We start from the raw sequence: 14,998 nt of genomic DNA, 5'->3' as shown, positions 1-14,998 counted from the left end.
GTGTATGTATGGTGCGCCTTTGACTCCTCGACAAATTCCCTTAACCAGTTAACCAGCTGGTCAAACGTGTTCAGTTGGTAGTTTCATACACTTGGGATCACCTAACGTAGAAAACAATAATACCCTGATTTCCCAAATGTATTGCAGATATCTCAAAAATTATTCCTTTTTTTTTTATGCCAAATCGAAAATGAGAAATATTAGTGTATTTCACAAAGAAGTATAGAACGAATAGGGCTCTCTATACATGAGGTGATGAGGTAACCTAGATAACTACGGGGCGAGTACTTGTTTATCCAGCTACTACTTCATGTTTCAACTTTCTTTTCAAGTTCTTCTTTCTATTCATAATTACTTGTTTTTACAACTAGCTAGGCAGATCTTTCAATGTATTAGCTGGTGAGTTATGATTCTACTCGATAAGATTAGAAAATCAAATCACTACCACATAACTAATTGTCTAGAAAAATCTTCAAACTATAAGGACTCGCACCCCCAATTTTTTTTAGCAAACTTCCACTACCGCACTCCCAAAATTTTCACAACTATAGTAAGAATATTATCAACAAAAAAAATAGTATGAAAAAAAAACTAATAAAAAATATTCCAATAAACCAACTTTTTTTTACTTCTCTTTTTGCCTTACAAAATTATCATTATCATTTATTTTAAGTTCAAAACCATTAAAGAGGGACAAATATGTCTTTGAATATTTGATGGGTTGATGAGACTAAAACAAATAGCTAAAGGCCCAAAGCCCAATCGGTCAGTTTGTATAATTCTAATCACTCATAACAAACTCGTATGCTCTCCTTCATTTCTTTCACTCTCAATTCTTAAACAAACGATCAGACCTCAACCCAAAAAAAATAAATAAAAAAAACACAAATTTAGAAAGGACTTACAGCGCAACGCAACTTGTTGCATGCTTATCTAAATTATTTTTAAAACTCATTATCATTATCAATCAAATTTCCACTTAAAAAAAAAACAAAACAAAACAATGTAATTTTTTATTTTCAATGTTAATATTTTATTTTCAATGTTAATATTTTACAAGTCTATATAATATTATATAGACTTATAACATTATAGAAAATTAACAATTTGTTGAATTGTTGTAGATTTGTAGACTAGATTATGTAGATATATATAGACATAGTAGTATCAATTAATAGTTTAAATGCTTAAGTAGTTAATTTCATCAATCCATATTAAATTCTTAGTAGTCAACGCACTCTAATTTTGTAAATTGAAATAAATGCATAATTTTGTTGATATTTATTGTTTAGACCTTCTGACAAAAAAATATAATAAAAATTGCATACGTTTATTTTTTTTGGGTGGGGTGTGTATATAATCTCGCACCATTTGAATTAGAATCCTGGCTCCGTCCCTGACTCGATGTATTTTCATTATTCTCTGTCTCACTTAATTACTAGTTATCCACCAGCGTATATATCCATGTTCTACCTTTATAGTTTATACTAGCTCTCACTAGTTTCAATGGACATGCGTTTTACATGGCAATAGCGATGCTTCTAAAAAAGAGTAGATAACAAACAAACTAGTAACAAGTAACAACAAATCAACAACTGCTGTACGTAAAACAGAAAACTGGTTCAAGGTATGAAAGTCTGGGATATACACGCAACTTTAGTATTATGGTAACTCACTTTTCTAGTCTGAATTTTTTTTATCTAGACTGATATATTTGGAGTGCAGAAGAAAATTTCTCTCTTTAGAAGCTAGATTTTTTCTTCATGCCTATGTGTCAGACTAGGTTTTATTGATAGTCTACGTGTCACTCCTTTGTTTCTGTTCATCTTAGGACTTTGTGGTTGTCAGTTCGTATGGTGATTTTTAATTTGTTTTATGAGTTTAAAGAATGCTACAAATCAACAATATATTGTTGAAGTTGCTCCTAGTAGATTGCCAATAATGACATCAAGCATTCTGGTTGTAGACAAAATAATGCATACATTTTACCTTTTGTCCAAATAGAGAGCAGAAAGATCGAAAGCGGAAGCGAAATCGTCGATGATAAAAAATACGTCTCTTCTCGTTGTCGTAGCCACAGTTATTAAAATAGTAACTTTGTTTTCACACAGTAAAACCCTAAGGAGCTTCCCACTAATGAATTCAGAGAATTAAGAGTGAGAATTGGGAATATTTTGTATTACCTACTTTGGTTTTACTATTTCCTTTTTATGGGGAGAGAGTAGGGGTGTCTTTTTTTTTTTCGAAAACCCAATTTTTCTGAATTCTAATCCGATATTTTTCCAAATTTAGCAATGATATTTGTGTTCCAATATCCAATTTTTCCGAAAAATAATTGGATTGGAATTTGATATGTTTTCAAAATCCGATCCGATCCGATTTCCGATTAATTTCCGAATTTTTAATATATCCGGTCTACTTCATATAGTAACTAAATTAAACTACATATAGTTTGCAAACCAAATAAAAATCCTAGAAAAATAGAACATTGTCTCTCTCACAACTTCAAGAAATCAATATTTTCATTCTAGTACATATCTCAATTATTTATCCCATATTCCTATTTACCTATGTTGCACGGACATAGACGCGGACGCGGCGACTCGGTTATATCTCAAAAAAGTAGGACGCGGAAATTAATTAATATTTATAATTTTATTTTATATAAATTAAACATTAAAAACTAAATTAAATGTATCAACATTCATAAATTCAAAACTATTAAAGATAAATAGCCACAAAATTAAGTTTAATATTTCCTAATCAAACTTTAAAAACATGTCATAAGTCTTAACAAAATGAAAAAATGAAAAAATTGAGTTTTTTAATATTATTTTGATTTAATTTTTATTTTTTTAGGTCAAAATCCGCGTCCTGACTGTGTCTTGACCTGCGTCCGATTTAGTTGACTGGGTCTTGACCATGTTGACCGCGTCCAATGCGGACACAACCTATTAGGAGGTGCGTCCGTGCTTTAGAGCTATTTACTGAATTAATGCATTAACATGCATGAAGAAAAAGTTTGCTGAATGAACGAGTTAAAAAGTGTTGTTTTTTAGAATTAATACATTTCTAAATGATTGCTAAATGCATGTATTAACTGGATAAAAAATAGTTATTCTAAGAGAATCCGATTATATATTTTGCGGATTTCGAACTTTTGGAATTCGAAAAAAAAAATTGTCATCCGAAAAATAATTGGATTGGATTTGGAAAGGATATTTACTATCCGAAAAAAAATTGAAATTTTTTCCAAAGCCGATCCGAAGTCGCCCCTGGGAAAGAGTGATATATACGTATCCAAATTGATACTTATCTCAATCTCAACAAGTAGAGTTTTGTTTTACTTGGAGACTCGAGTCTTTATCCAACTTGGACGTACGCACATAGCCCATGTCTTACACTGGTTTATCTTTCTTATGTTATGAATGAACTAGGATTCGCTATTTGATGGCATAGATAATTTATGTTTTATAATCTCGTACATAGGTTGAGCTTACGCTGAGTGCAAAGTTTGCTACCATAGTCCTTACTGCCGACCACTCCAAATTTGAATTGGATAGCAACAACATGAAAGAAGATGAAGAACAAGAAAAATGGTCCCAACTCCCAACTCTCCTTGTATGGATGATCAAGGATCGCCTGAACTTTGCTGACACTGCTCGTGTATCTTTTGTTTGCAAGAATTGGAAATCTGCATCTCTTAGTTATCCATCCAAACCAACGCAACAATGTATTGTTCCTTGGCTCGTGAACCGATTCCAATGCAGCACTTCATGGGAGTTCGTTAATCTGTTGACCAAGGAGAAACTCATTATTGACCGCCCTGAATTTCATGGTAGAAATCACTTGCTCTTTTCTAGACGTGGATGGTTGCTCTTACATGAGTTCCAGATTACTGGCCAAGGATATCCAATTGTGTTACTTAACATCCACACCAATGCAAAAATTATAATGTCTGGCCCAGGAAAAAATATACGAGGATCGATTGCATCTTTCTCTTCTTCTGATGATGGTACTCCGCAACATGTAGTCTTCGCTTTAATTAGTTCTAATTCTAGACCCTGCTTCTATATTGCCAAACTTGGTGAAGAAAATTGGATAAAGCATTCATACCGAAATGGGATGCACATGCCATCCCCCGCTAGTTTACTTGTTCTTGGACATGAAGTCTACTGTCTTGACATGTCAGGAGGATTGTTTATTTTTAACATGGTCAATCTTTTATGGAGAGAAGTAGCAGGTGATACAGGATACTGTACAGACCTTTATCAGTGGCGCATTGTGGAGTCTGAAGAAGGAGAGATACTGAAGATTGATAGAGGTACTGATTTGAAAACGTTTAGCTTCTTCAAGTTAAACGATAGTCAATCCAGTTGGGTGGAGTTGAATCATGACGATGTTGAGAATAGGAGCTGGTTCGTATATTACCAGAATAATAACTTCACTGTGAAGGAAACCAAAGTAAGTAAGAAAGTTTATGATTTGCGGCAGTACGTAGACTGGTCTGATCGTAATGTGTTTCAGAGACATAGTGTCAACATTCATGACTTGATGAACGGTACAGCTGATGTTATTTCTACTCCACATCAAGATGGATATTGGGTTGATTTGGGTTCGATGGATAAAGTACCACCGTCTTGTGTGCATCTTGGTCCTACTGATCAGTACAAGTTTTAAAGATACTACGCAAAACTGGCCATAAAAAGCTATCTTGAAGTATCCAGTATCATTGCGCAGTACATATGCTACATTTTTTTTTTTTTTTTTTCGATAATAACTATATATGCTACATTAGACAATCTCTTTTGCTAGTTTGAATGTGCAATCAGTACAAGTCAGCATCTAATTTGGCTCTACTTTTCAAACACTACTATACACGCACGCGACACACTATATTGGCTCTCGAGTTCAACAAAGCAACTTACAAGTTAAGCATTGGCGAAGGTAACGTCACAACCAAAATGGCACTTGCTTTTTTCCTTTCTAGTACAATTTTTTTGCATTCTATAGGTCCCTGAGTCTCTTATCCAAATGTATGCTTAACTGCAGAACTTCCGAAGCACTCAATGCTTACTGACCTACTGATATACATGAAAAGTTGCAATAGTTCATCGATGTCCATGGATTCTACCCGTAGCCGAGTTGGCTGACAAGCACCTTTGAGAAGTGCCAGCTCCACAACTCTTATCCATGCAAATTGAGTCCAGATGACAAGATTGGCATTATGAACTCAGAAGCTCATGCTTCTTGGATAGTTGGATATCATTTTCTTACCAACGTGGATAAATTCTACTAGATGTCAATGCTATACACAGCCAACCAGGGCTATTCGCATTCTTGAACCTGAACTTGTAACTTAAATCACAAATTAAGGAATCAAAATAGTCTACTTCAACTTTCGTCACTTCACCAAAATACGGAATATGTTACCTAGAGAGAGGAGGGAGGGTAGGACCTAAGGTAGGAAGAAAGTACGCTTTTGTAGGCATTTATTCAAGCATCGTAGATTACAGAATTTACACTTAGACTAATTTGAAATGCAACTGACTAACAGCCACGACTGAATCATTTGAAATACAACTGACGAACAGCCATCACTACCTGCATTTAATCTATACAAAGCATCTAAAGCTATGTACACCTTAATCTCCAACAAAATGTGATCTCTCTCCTACACGTGTGATGACAATCAACCACAAAAGGTATCAGGATTTATACAACCACGAAAGCTCTGCAACTCCAAAGCTTATAAGAGAGACTACACTACTTTGGCAGTTAACTTTATCGCTTCGATTCGCGCCCTCCACTCTTTTTTGAAGCCACAATTCTTCTTATTGAGAATCTCCATCTCAACACGCTGTATAACACACTCCATTTAGTCTGAGCCTTATCAGCAGTAGCAGCAACTGCAGATCGAGCTGAACTGGCAATGAAGCCACTGACAGCAGCTTGTAGGTCGGCTTGCGATTCCAGACAAAAATTTTGAGGCAGTAAGGAAGTGTCTGACTGATAATATTGTGTATGATCTCCACAAAAAGACTGGACCATGGCTTCTGCATCACAGTCAATAGAGTTGGCGACAGAGTCTGTGAAGCTGGAGAAATGGTCATATCTTAAGTCCATGTTATCATATCCTGGTAAGGTGATATCCGTGTTTCTGAAGCCTTCCAAAGATAATATGGAAGAGACTACATCGGAAGATGAATCACTTAACTGGGCAATATTCACTTCATCCGAATTGTGGGAACTCTGGATCTGACTGGTGAAGGAACTCCCTCTTGCATTTAAACTAGAAGGAAAAGAAAGAGCAGGTATGTGGAAAGAGCCATCCATCATGCTGCCAGCATCAAAAGAGACAACTTCATCCCAGTGTTCATATGCAAGCTTTACCAGTCTCTGTGCATTCACCTAGAAATAGCTTACACTATGAAGATCAACGAATAATGTAGACAAATTTAACCCACCCACCAAATGCACACAAAAGGTATCAATAGGAAAAAATTAAGATGATTAAACGCCATACCTCTTCAGTTTCTGAGATTTTATCAACCGTAATGTATTGTCCTGCAGATAAGATCCCTAATATCTGACCAACAACATTGAACACCACACCTACTCCTTGCTGAGCACTGGTAGGATGGTACACATACATCCGTTTATCGAGTATACAAGTCTGAGCATGCTCCACAGTGATTTCCCACATCTTAGAAGACATACCAGTTCCTAGGATCTGCAGACAAGCACAGAAACAAATATACAGTTGAGGAATTCATACGGTGGTTGGGATGAGAAATTCTTTGGTGTCTTTGGCAGTAATATAAGATATTGCTGTCGGAATTTATTGAGTATAACCTCATAAAAATCTAACGCTAGGCAGGCAGATAACATTTTCTTGTTCATCATACAAGTGTTTAATTTAGTGACCGAGAAGTGAGAACATAACTTACACTTCTTTACCGCTTCAATTACTTCTGGTGTTGGAGAAAGTATCAAGAACATACAGCAAGAAGTAAATACTATTAAATAATTATCCTATGTTATAGAAACGAAGAAATGATGATGAAAATGAAGCAGGTTATGAACTTTTGTACTAATTTCCAATTCTGTTGGTTCAAGACAATAAGAAACTTGTGCATTATAAACACAACTTGTTCATGGTACAATGGCCCTCTTTGGCATTCTGTAAAAGATTGCAAACTGGCAAACGAGAGAAAGTTGGACAGTGAAGGAAATTTGAACATGATATTTTAACTTATTTTCAGTTTTGGTTGGAGTATGGTTAGCAGCAGAGAAAAAATTTATTGGATTTCCCTCCATGATATGAACATTTGAGTGCCAAAACACAATAAGACCTTTGAAACACTATTCTATACAAAAACCAACCCACATTCCAGATGGAAGCCTGCAACCTTGTACGATATATCTAAATGGGCACAACCAAATCTAATTAACACCAGTAATATTCAGGATGGGTGCTTGCTTGTTGGACTTATAGAGAAAATAATAATTTGATGTGCTGATCTTCTTTCTTCGTCTTTTTTGCATAAAGTGAGTGTTTATGAGCCATAAGCACTCTTTTGGAAAGTGATCCTTAAAAGTAGAAATTAGGCGTGTGACAGTGATGTATCAAAATGAAGTCAAGAACACTGGTTTTTTAACACATGTCGCAAAATAAATTAACTAGACTACAGTAGAGGTATGCTATTATGCTATTGATAATCAAGGTGAGCATGCAATTGTTCATTGTAATTATGTATAAAGTATATGGAGCAATGGAATAGTACATTTCTGAGGCGTAGTGCATCTCCAAAGAGCAATGTCAGAAAATCCTTCACAGTATTGACGTTTTCCTTATTCAGACGCTTATGAAAAGCACCATCTTTTCCAATCTTCTCTAGGCGCCATACTTCATCAGCCAGAGATGGAGGATAGTGCTTCTTGTACACTGCAAGCAGAAACTGGTTGAATTTAAGTCCGCCAACAGCCCAATCCATAAGGTGTAAGTAAGCAAACTCCTCGTGAGCATCATGTACTAGGAAACAATATTACTAATACGCAAATTGTATGTTGAACTGAAAAATATTTTTATGTACAGGACATACATTCGTTACGAGGAAAAAAGGAAAGGTTTTGTCGATATTTCTTAAATCTAGGATAGCTTCTGTAAGCCATGTTGCAAGACAACTTCCAGATATTAAAAATAAATAAATAAATAATTCTGTAGAACTCACATTCTCCACGATGATCCTTGACCACGAAGGATTCAGTCATTGCTTCCCTTATCCTAATTCCGTCATAGTTATCACCAACAACCCTGGCACCTAGCCTGAACTTACGGCTTCTCGTCCAGCTTGAATTATCTGTAAAAAACAGATCACCAATCCCACCAATGCCCTCTTTAAGATTTAAAATACAATCCCCTGTAAGAAGTGGTCTCTTCCCTTCCCTTTCTTTAACAATATTATTGTTAAATACTTCAACTGTCCAGCTTCCATCATCATCCAGTTCGAAATCACCCTCTAGAACGACTATTTCCACCTTAGCGGAGGATTCAGGACCAGACAAAACAACTGTATCAGTAAGGGTGTCGACTAAAGCTACTTCTACAATAGAACCTTCTCCTCCTTCAATCTTAGAGCCAGTAAAAACTGGAAGAGAAAGCTTGTTTCTGAACTGCAATTCTAAGCTTCTTGAGGAAGAAGGATGTACTTGGTTTCCAAAACTTCTGAAGAAGAAGAGCAACAATGTATCAAAACTGTACCAATAGAAAATGTATCAACCATATATTGTCATCATCAGAATTAACTGACTTTTTAGCAAATGTGTTTGATGAACTGCTAATTCAATTTTAAAACAATTTCATCTTCAAATAATATAATATTCCCAGGAAGAATTTGTCATTAAACAGCTTACAAGGGTGAGTTCTTCTGAAAGGAAAAGTTTGCTGAAAGAAAGTGTGCTCCTAAAACTATTTTCTCAATAATAGATTTCCAAGCAAGCAACTCAACACATACTAAGAATGATCAAAATTCTTACTGCTTCTTACTAAAGTGTTTCTTTAATGCTACTTCCACTTCCTCTTTAACCTGAAAGACCACACAGTGAACGAATGAGCTAGCAGCAATTACCAAATACTTTTGGAAGTAACTAATACTTGGCACAAAATATTTTGTGAAAGCATAAATAACATTTGAAATCATATAATTGTCCCAGTAGGGTAAATAATAAGTCCACTATATATCTATAGGTTTTCCTTCTACTTCTTTACAATATAAAGTATGGTACTTCTGGAAATTGTATAAAACGTCAAATTTTAAAGGCTTTGGCGAAAAGGGCATTACTGGTGACTCACAATTTACCCTCCACATGTCAAACCAAAACACCAAGTGGATACAGACAAGCACAGAAAAGAAATAACTATTAACCACGACAGAGGGTAAAATGCTCTTTAGCCTGGTACAATATGATAATGCATCACTGGAAGATTAAGTGAAGAACCACGCAAAAACTCCACAATATCATACACTTAAAATCTGTTTATAAGGAACTACATCAGAGAGTGGATTTCAAAAAAATTTATCACTACATAGCTAAGCCAAACGTACACAAATATACAAAGTAACCAGGAAGAGCATAACAAAAATCAGATACAATAATACAACTATACAAGCATAAGAACAAAGATACACAATGACTGATTGTAGGGAAATAAATGGACTTACAACTTTCCGAATCAAGGGCTCCAGCCCCGACAGAAACTTCTGAAACGCATTCATTTTCATCGCTTCCAGTATCACACTGAACACATTAACAGAGAACATCATATAACCAACAGGTACTCCAACATTGTCCCACTAGTTTTTTTTTTTTTTTTTTTTTTTTTTTTTTTTTTTTTTTTTTTTTTTATCTATTTGTTTGCATAATCACTTCTAGACACACTATACCTCTATTTCCAAGTAGATAATTCGCATATATAAGTCATAACTCAATCAAAATATCACCAATATAATTAAACATACCCAATTCATATTAAACAAAAAAAAAAAAAAAAAAAAAACTTTCTCAAAGCAGGGACTTTCTGACGCTTCTCTTCAGGCTTACTACCAACTTTCCCATCATCAGGCTGACGTTTCTGCGACATAATTCAAACTAGCAAGTAGATTTTTCTCATGGGCAACTTGAAAGACCATTCATTCAGAGCAAGTAGAGAAGAAGAAGAGGATAACGAGTGTATAACCAAAGCATAACGACACTTGTTACTAAATGAGTAAACTCCAAAAACAGTGATGATGGTGTTTTTATTGAAAATATTTGGAATTATTATTTGTGTTGAGTGAGATAGAAGATAGAAAGATAGAAAGAAAGATTATTTAAGCCGCGTTCATAGCGCGTAGCAAAAGTTGTTATCGTGGGTCATGGGTCAAGTGGACCATCATATCATGGATCATCTTTCATCTTAGTTAGCAGTACAAGAGGTTGGCCTAATTAATTAGGAGCATGTTTCCTAATTAACATGTTTTAAATCTATAATAAGTGACGTAAAGAGATTCCCATTTGGGTTTGTCTGATTCTCTCTTGTTGGTAGTAGGCAAAGATGACTTCACGCCAAGCACCACATAGCTTACTCTTGACTTACATCTTTTTCCCACGCTAGTTCTGAGGTGCCACATAGTCGACTCCATAGCTAGGCCTGGATTCCCTTGAGAGGTGCCATCTGTGTTGATCTTTATAATCCCCCTGCATATGGAGGATCCCATTTACAATATTTGATTGTTGGTACTCTAGGTAGCTTTAGAACAAGACCCTACTTCTGAAGCAATCCCGCTTCAATGGTACAGAATGTTGCTTTGGTTGAAATTGGTTATGGAGAGAAAATTGGGTTTCGCTGTTCACACAATATCTATTATTGTTTTTCTTTCAAAATTTCGGTATACAGTTGTAAATTTGTAATATAATTGGCGGTATAAATTTCCATAAAAAAACACATAAACAATAGATAAGTATTCTACTTCGATTTCGATCTATATTACCTGAAGACCAAAAAAATGTTCATTTGTTCGAATATATGAGAATTCATTGAGTGACCACTGAAGCTCCGTGTGTTGTTGATAAGGGTTGCTAATTTGGCAGCTTTGAAGTTTTACACAATTTACTTTTCAAATGTGTAGTGCTCCTTGCCTCCTTGAGTAGTAAACGTGATGAAAGAAACGTATAACTTACATCAGGGTCCTTAAGACTTTAATTTTTCAAAGTTTTTGTAAGGGACATCCACTAGTCATGTGATGTGCATGCTCCCCCAATATAATGAGGCTCCAGACATACGAGCGTACAAACACTCGCGAACAACTCCAAACACTCACTATATCAGAAGACTCACATACTCAACAGCTCAGTGACTCATTACTCACTCAACCCATCTCGTAACATCATCACATGCCACTGTCATCATTATTAACTTTATATTTAAGTTTTTTTCTCCGTCGTAATACATACACCATTACAGCCATCCACCATTATTACGGAAAACACCATCATTACATCATATACCAACTCAGATAAAGCTAAACATTTATAACTGCTATCCACGTGCTTCTCACAGGCACATGTCATTCATCTCGACCGTACATCTATACTCATTAATACACGTGTCGTACCTAATGCTCACTCCTAATGACTATAAAAATCACTCTCTAGAGCTACGTGTGACTTGACTCAGCCTCGCTAACATAGTACTAGCTGGATACGTAGGCATTTTCTTATTCATGAAGAGCAGCTATTAACACTAAATAAAAGCATCCCTTTTTTACAATCCCAACTTAAGAGCTAAGAATTAAATCTTAATTTTTAGTATAAATTTAGACATTTACAGTTTTAGTTTAATTTCAACATAATATATAGAAATTTAATTTAATATTCGTTGTTATCAAGTTTGGACGATTTTAAGTTGTTGCATCATCTTTCATATATCCGAAAAAGAAAACCCATTTTTATGAATGTAGTAGCAAGTAGCAAAGAGAAGTGTCTTTGGAGGACAATTCTTCCTCACAAACGAAGACCTTTGCAAAGGAGCAACTATTTATAGGTAGTCAATATGGGTTGACAAGGTCATTCACAAATAAGAAAATAAAGTTGACAATTTATATTTATTTATTTTTAATTCAATTGGTTGAACAGTAGCTGTGAAGTAATATTTACAAAACCTAACTTTTGTACAGATAATTTGGTGTATAATAGCAAATTAGCAATTGATAATTATAGATGTTAAAGTATTATTTCAAAATCAAATGGTTAATCTGAATGTAGCCATTCATTTTTCCTGATAATATATGTGCGTGTGTTTGATCTCTGGAATGTTGAGCAACATGGACCCCTTTTCGCCTAATGCAAATTTCACATTTTTACCCAAAGCCCAAAGGGCAGCAGATCGAATGTTTGTTTATGCGATCAAGGATTTGGTGATAGTAACTGGGTTGGTATCCAATGCATATTGTGGCCTCTAGCTAGCCACATTCGGAAGGGCAAGTTTCCCACTCCAGGGGCCCATCAAACTTGATCATGCGCCATGTTGCACTTGGATAGTCCAAGTTCTACGAGAATGCCCTTGTGTGTTCTATAAGTAGGGCTAGGAATGGTACGGGATCAACCCGAATCCGATCCATATCCGAATTCATTTTTATCCGAATTGACCATATCCGAATATAAATTATCCGACCCGAATATCCGAAAACCCGAACTATTTTAACAAGATTCATATTTTGATGCCTAAAAATAATTTATATCTTACATTTATATATGAAAATCATTAAAATAGTGTATTTTTTGTGTGTTTTTAGTGGATATGGATATCCGAAATCCGACCCGAATCCAGATGGATCCGGATATGGTAAAGAGTTTTGAGTAAAAACCCGACCCGAACCCGCTCCATTTCCTGCCCTATCTATAAGATAGCATCCGCATAGGTCAGTTAAATGTTCTAGTGTTCAAACCTGCACTTGGGCTCACGTGGCGTTTAGAACCTCACTCTTTTCATGTGACAATTTCTTCCATAAAACCCCTATGATGCACGGGGTTACGGACGTATATGAGCACCGATACATGGACACGGTACGGGGTATGACATTGGATTTTCCTAAATTTGTACGGCTACTTTTTGAGACTAATAAGAAAAAACAAATAATATGCTCATTTTTCATTCTGGAGAATCAGTTGTCAGATATTTGGAATGGGCCTGAAATTCAGTATAAATGAGGGGGATAAGTATCTGCCGTGTCGTATTCTTTACCCGTATCGGTATTGTATCGGTATTGTAGCAAGTGGATACCAGTGCGATGGGAAAAGTGTCTTGCATCATAACATTAAACAATATTTATCTATAACTCAATTATTCAAGTAAACGCATTTCTCTACCGTCTCCTCATTTTTTAGTTTTTTTTTAATAAAATTTGGGTTTAGCAGTCCTCACTATTTCATTAAAGATGTAAATATACATAACCTTCTTTATTCTATTTCACAATTCTATATCTATCTAATAAAACGCAATGGTGTGGGGCTCGTAGGGCCTCCATCCAGTGGTTATTATTGTCTTTTCTAAGTTGTGACATGGCAAAATAAGCCAATCCCAAAGAGTATGCTCCCTTATGCCCTAACACTGGGATCTATTAGATCTTATTCTTCAAACAAACTATGTATGCCCTATCCTAGCATTCATTCTTCCTGCCGCCGTCACTCTAGAGTTCATTCTTCAAACAACACAGGTAATGAGGTCTGACTTGTTTCATTTCCACAACCAACACAGGTAAATGATAAATGACGAAGCTTGAAGCACAGGTAAATGAGGTATGACTTCAGTTTTCATTTTTTTAATTTATTAATCAATCTTTTGTTTTATTAATCAATCTCAAAATCTCTATCAATTGATTGGTGTTAAAATATAAACTGGAATAACCAAAGAATGCTTTAAACATTGTGTACAAAGGAATTGCAGAGTCTTACAATGAATTGAAACTCACAAATATTGGAAGAACCAAAAATGAACGAGGACTATTTAAAATTCAGAAAGGAGAACAAGCCCTGCACTAGCCAACTTCATTTATGTCGTTTACTAACATGAAGCACCATCTTTTGAAGAAGAAGCTTCCTCAATGTTCGGGGTGGAAGGATTAGAAAGATACTGTTTTAACCAGCCCATTTCATGAGCTACATCAAGCATGCTTGGTCTCATCGTAGGAGATCGATGTGTGCACATTAGACCAAGCTCAATCATCTCAAAGATAACATCTTGCAAAGTCTTGGCAGAGTACACTGGGGGTTCTGGTGGTGAAAACCTTAGCAAAGTTTGTTTAACTAGGGGCTCAAGATTGTATGGATAGAGACTCTTCACCCATTCTCCCAAACTCAAACCTTGATCAAACAGAATGTCAATGTCGGTAGCCGTTTTCCTCATTTATCAACTCTAAGAGTAGAACCCCTCAGAACTAAATACATCTCCTTTAAGGGCGATCGTGTCTTCCCAAGCCATATTCTCAATCAACAATAATCAATAGATAATGAGTCGGTTTTACGTTGTGAGAGCGAGTGCTAAACATCAAAACATGTACCATTTAAACAAAGAGCTTTGACATAGAAGTGCGTTTAGCATTTGGAATGTATGCTTGGTAATCATATTTTCTCATTAACCTGAACTATTTGCCCTCGGATTGGTAATAATCGCTCGATGGAATGGGAGACTAATGGTTCGCACCAATTTGTTTGTGATTTGTTACATGAATGATGCTTACTCTGTTGGATGATTCATGATTGGATAGGATTAATGATCCACAAGTAGTCCACTGTAGAGCAAAATGAAATCCAAACATCCTCTGCCAATAGTCCGAAGTCCATATCATATGGGTCGCATGTATAGTTAGTCAATAATTTGGTTCTCATCTCTCCTCTCTCTCGCCGTATCCAAACAGCAGTATTGTTTAACCATTTAATTTTTTTTCTAAGAACCAGT

General features: G+C 35.5%; 1 protein-coding gene across 2 annotated transcripts; it reads right to left on the bottom strand.

Moving 5' to 3' along the window:
* Positions 1-5,466: 5,466 nt before the first annotated feature.
* LOC147523185 (Calmodulin binding protein-like protein) lies at positions 5,467-11,233 on the bottom strand. 2 transcript variants are annotated; one of them, XM_086597752.1, is made up of 7 exons: positions 10,062-11,233; positions 9,726-9,801; positions 9,040-9,089; positions 8,235-8,728; positions 7,788-7,948; positions 6,527-6,733; positions 5,467-6,411 (listed from the first exon to the last, which is right to left on the bottom strand). In XM_086597752.1, exons 1-7 carry the CDS (start codon positions 10,142-10,144, stop codon positions 5,785-5,787), a joined length of 1,698 nt encoding a protein of 565 aa, XP_086453878.1. In that variant the 5' UTR covers positions 10,145-11,233; the 3' UTR covers positions 5,467-5,784. The 2 variants fall into 2 exon arrangements, with proteins under 2 accessions (XP_086453878.1, XP_086453873.1); XM_086597747.1 differs by having other exon boundaries at positions 8,235-8,758; positions 10,062-10,343.
* Between the last annotated feature and the right edge of the window lie 3,765 nt (positions 11,234-14,998).

The sequence above is a fragment of the Coptis chinensis genome, chromosome 1, assembly GCF_015680905.1.
Source record: "Coptis chinensis isolate HL-2020 chromosome 1, ASM1568090v1, whole genome shotgun sequence".
Classification (NCBI taxonomy): Eukaryota; Viridiplantae; Streptophyta; class Magnoliopsida; order Ranunculales; family Ranunculaceae; genus Coptis; species Coptis chinensis.
The sequence above is the reverse complement of the archived record's forward strand: the minus strand, read 5'-3'. Positions and strand labels throughout refer to the sequence as shown.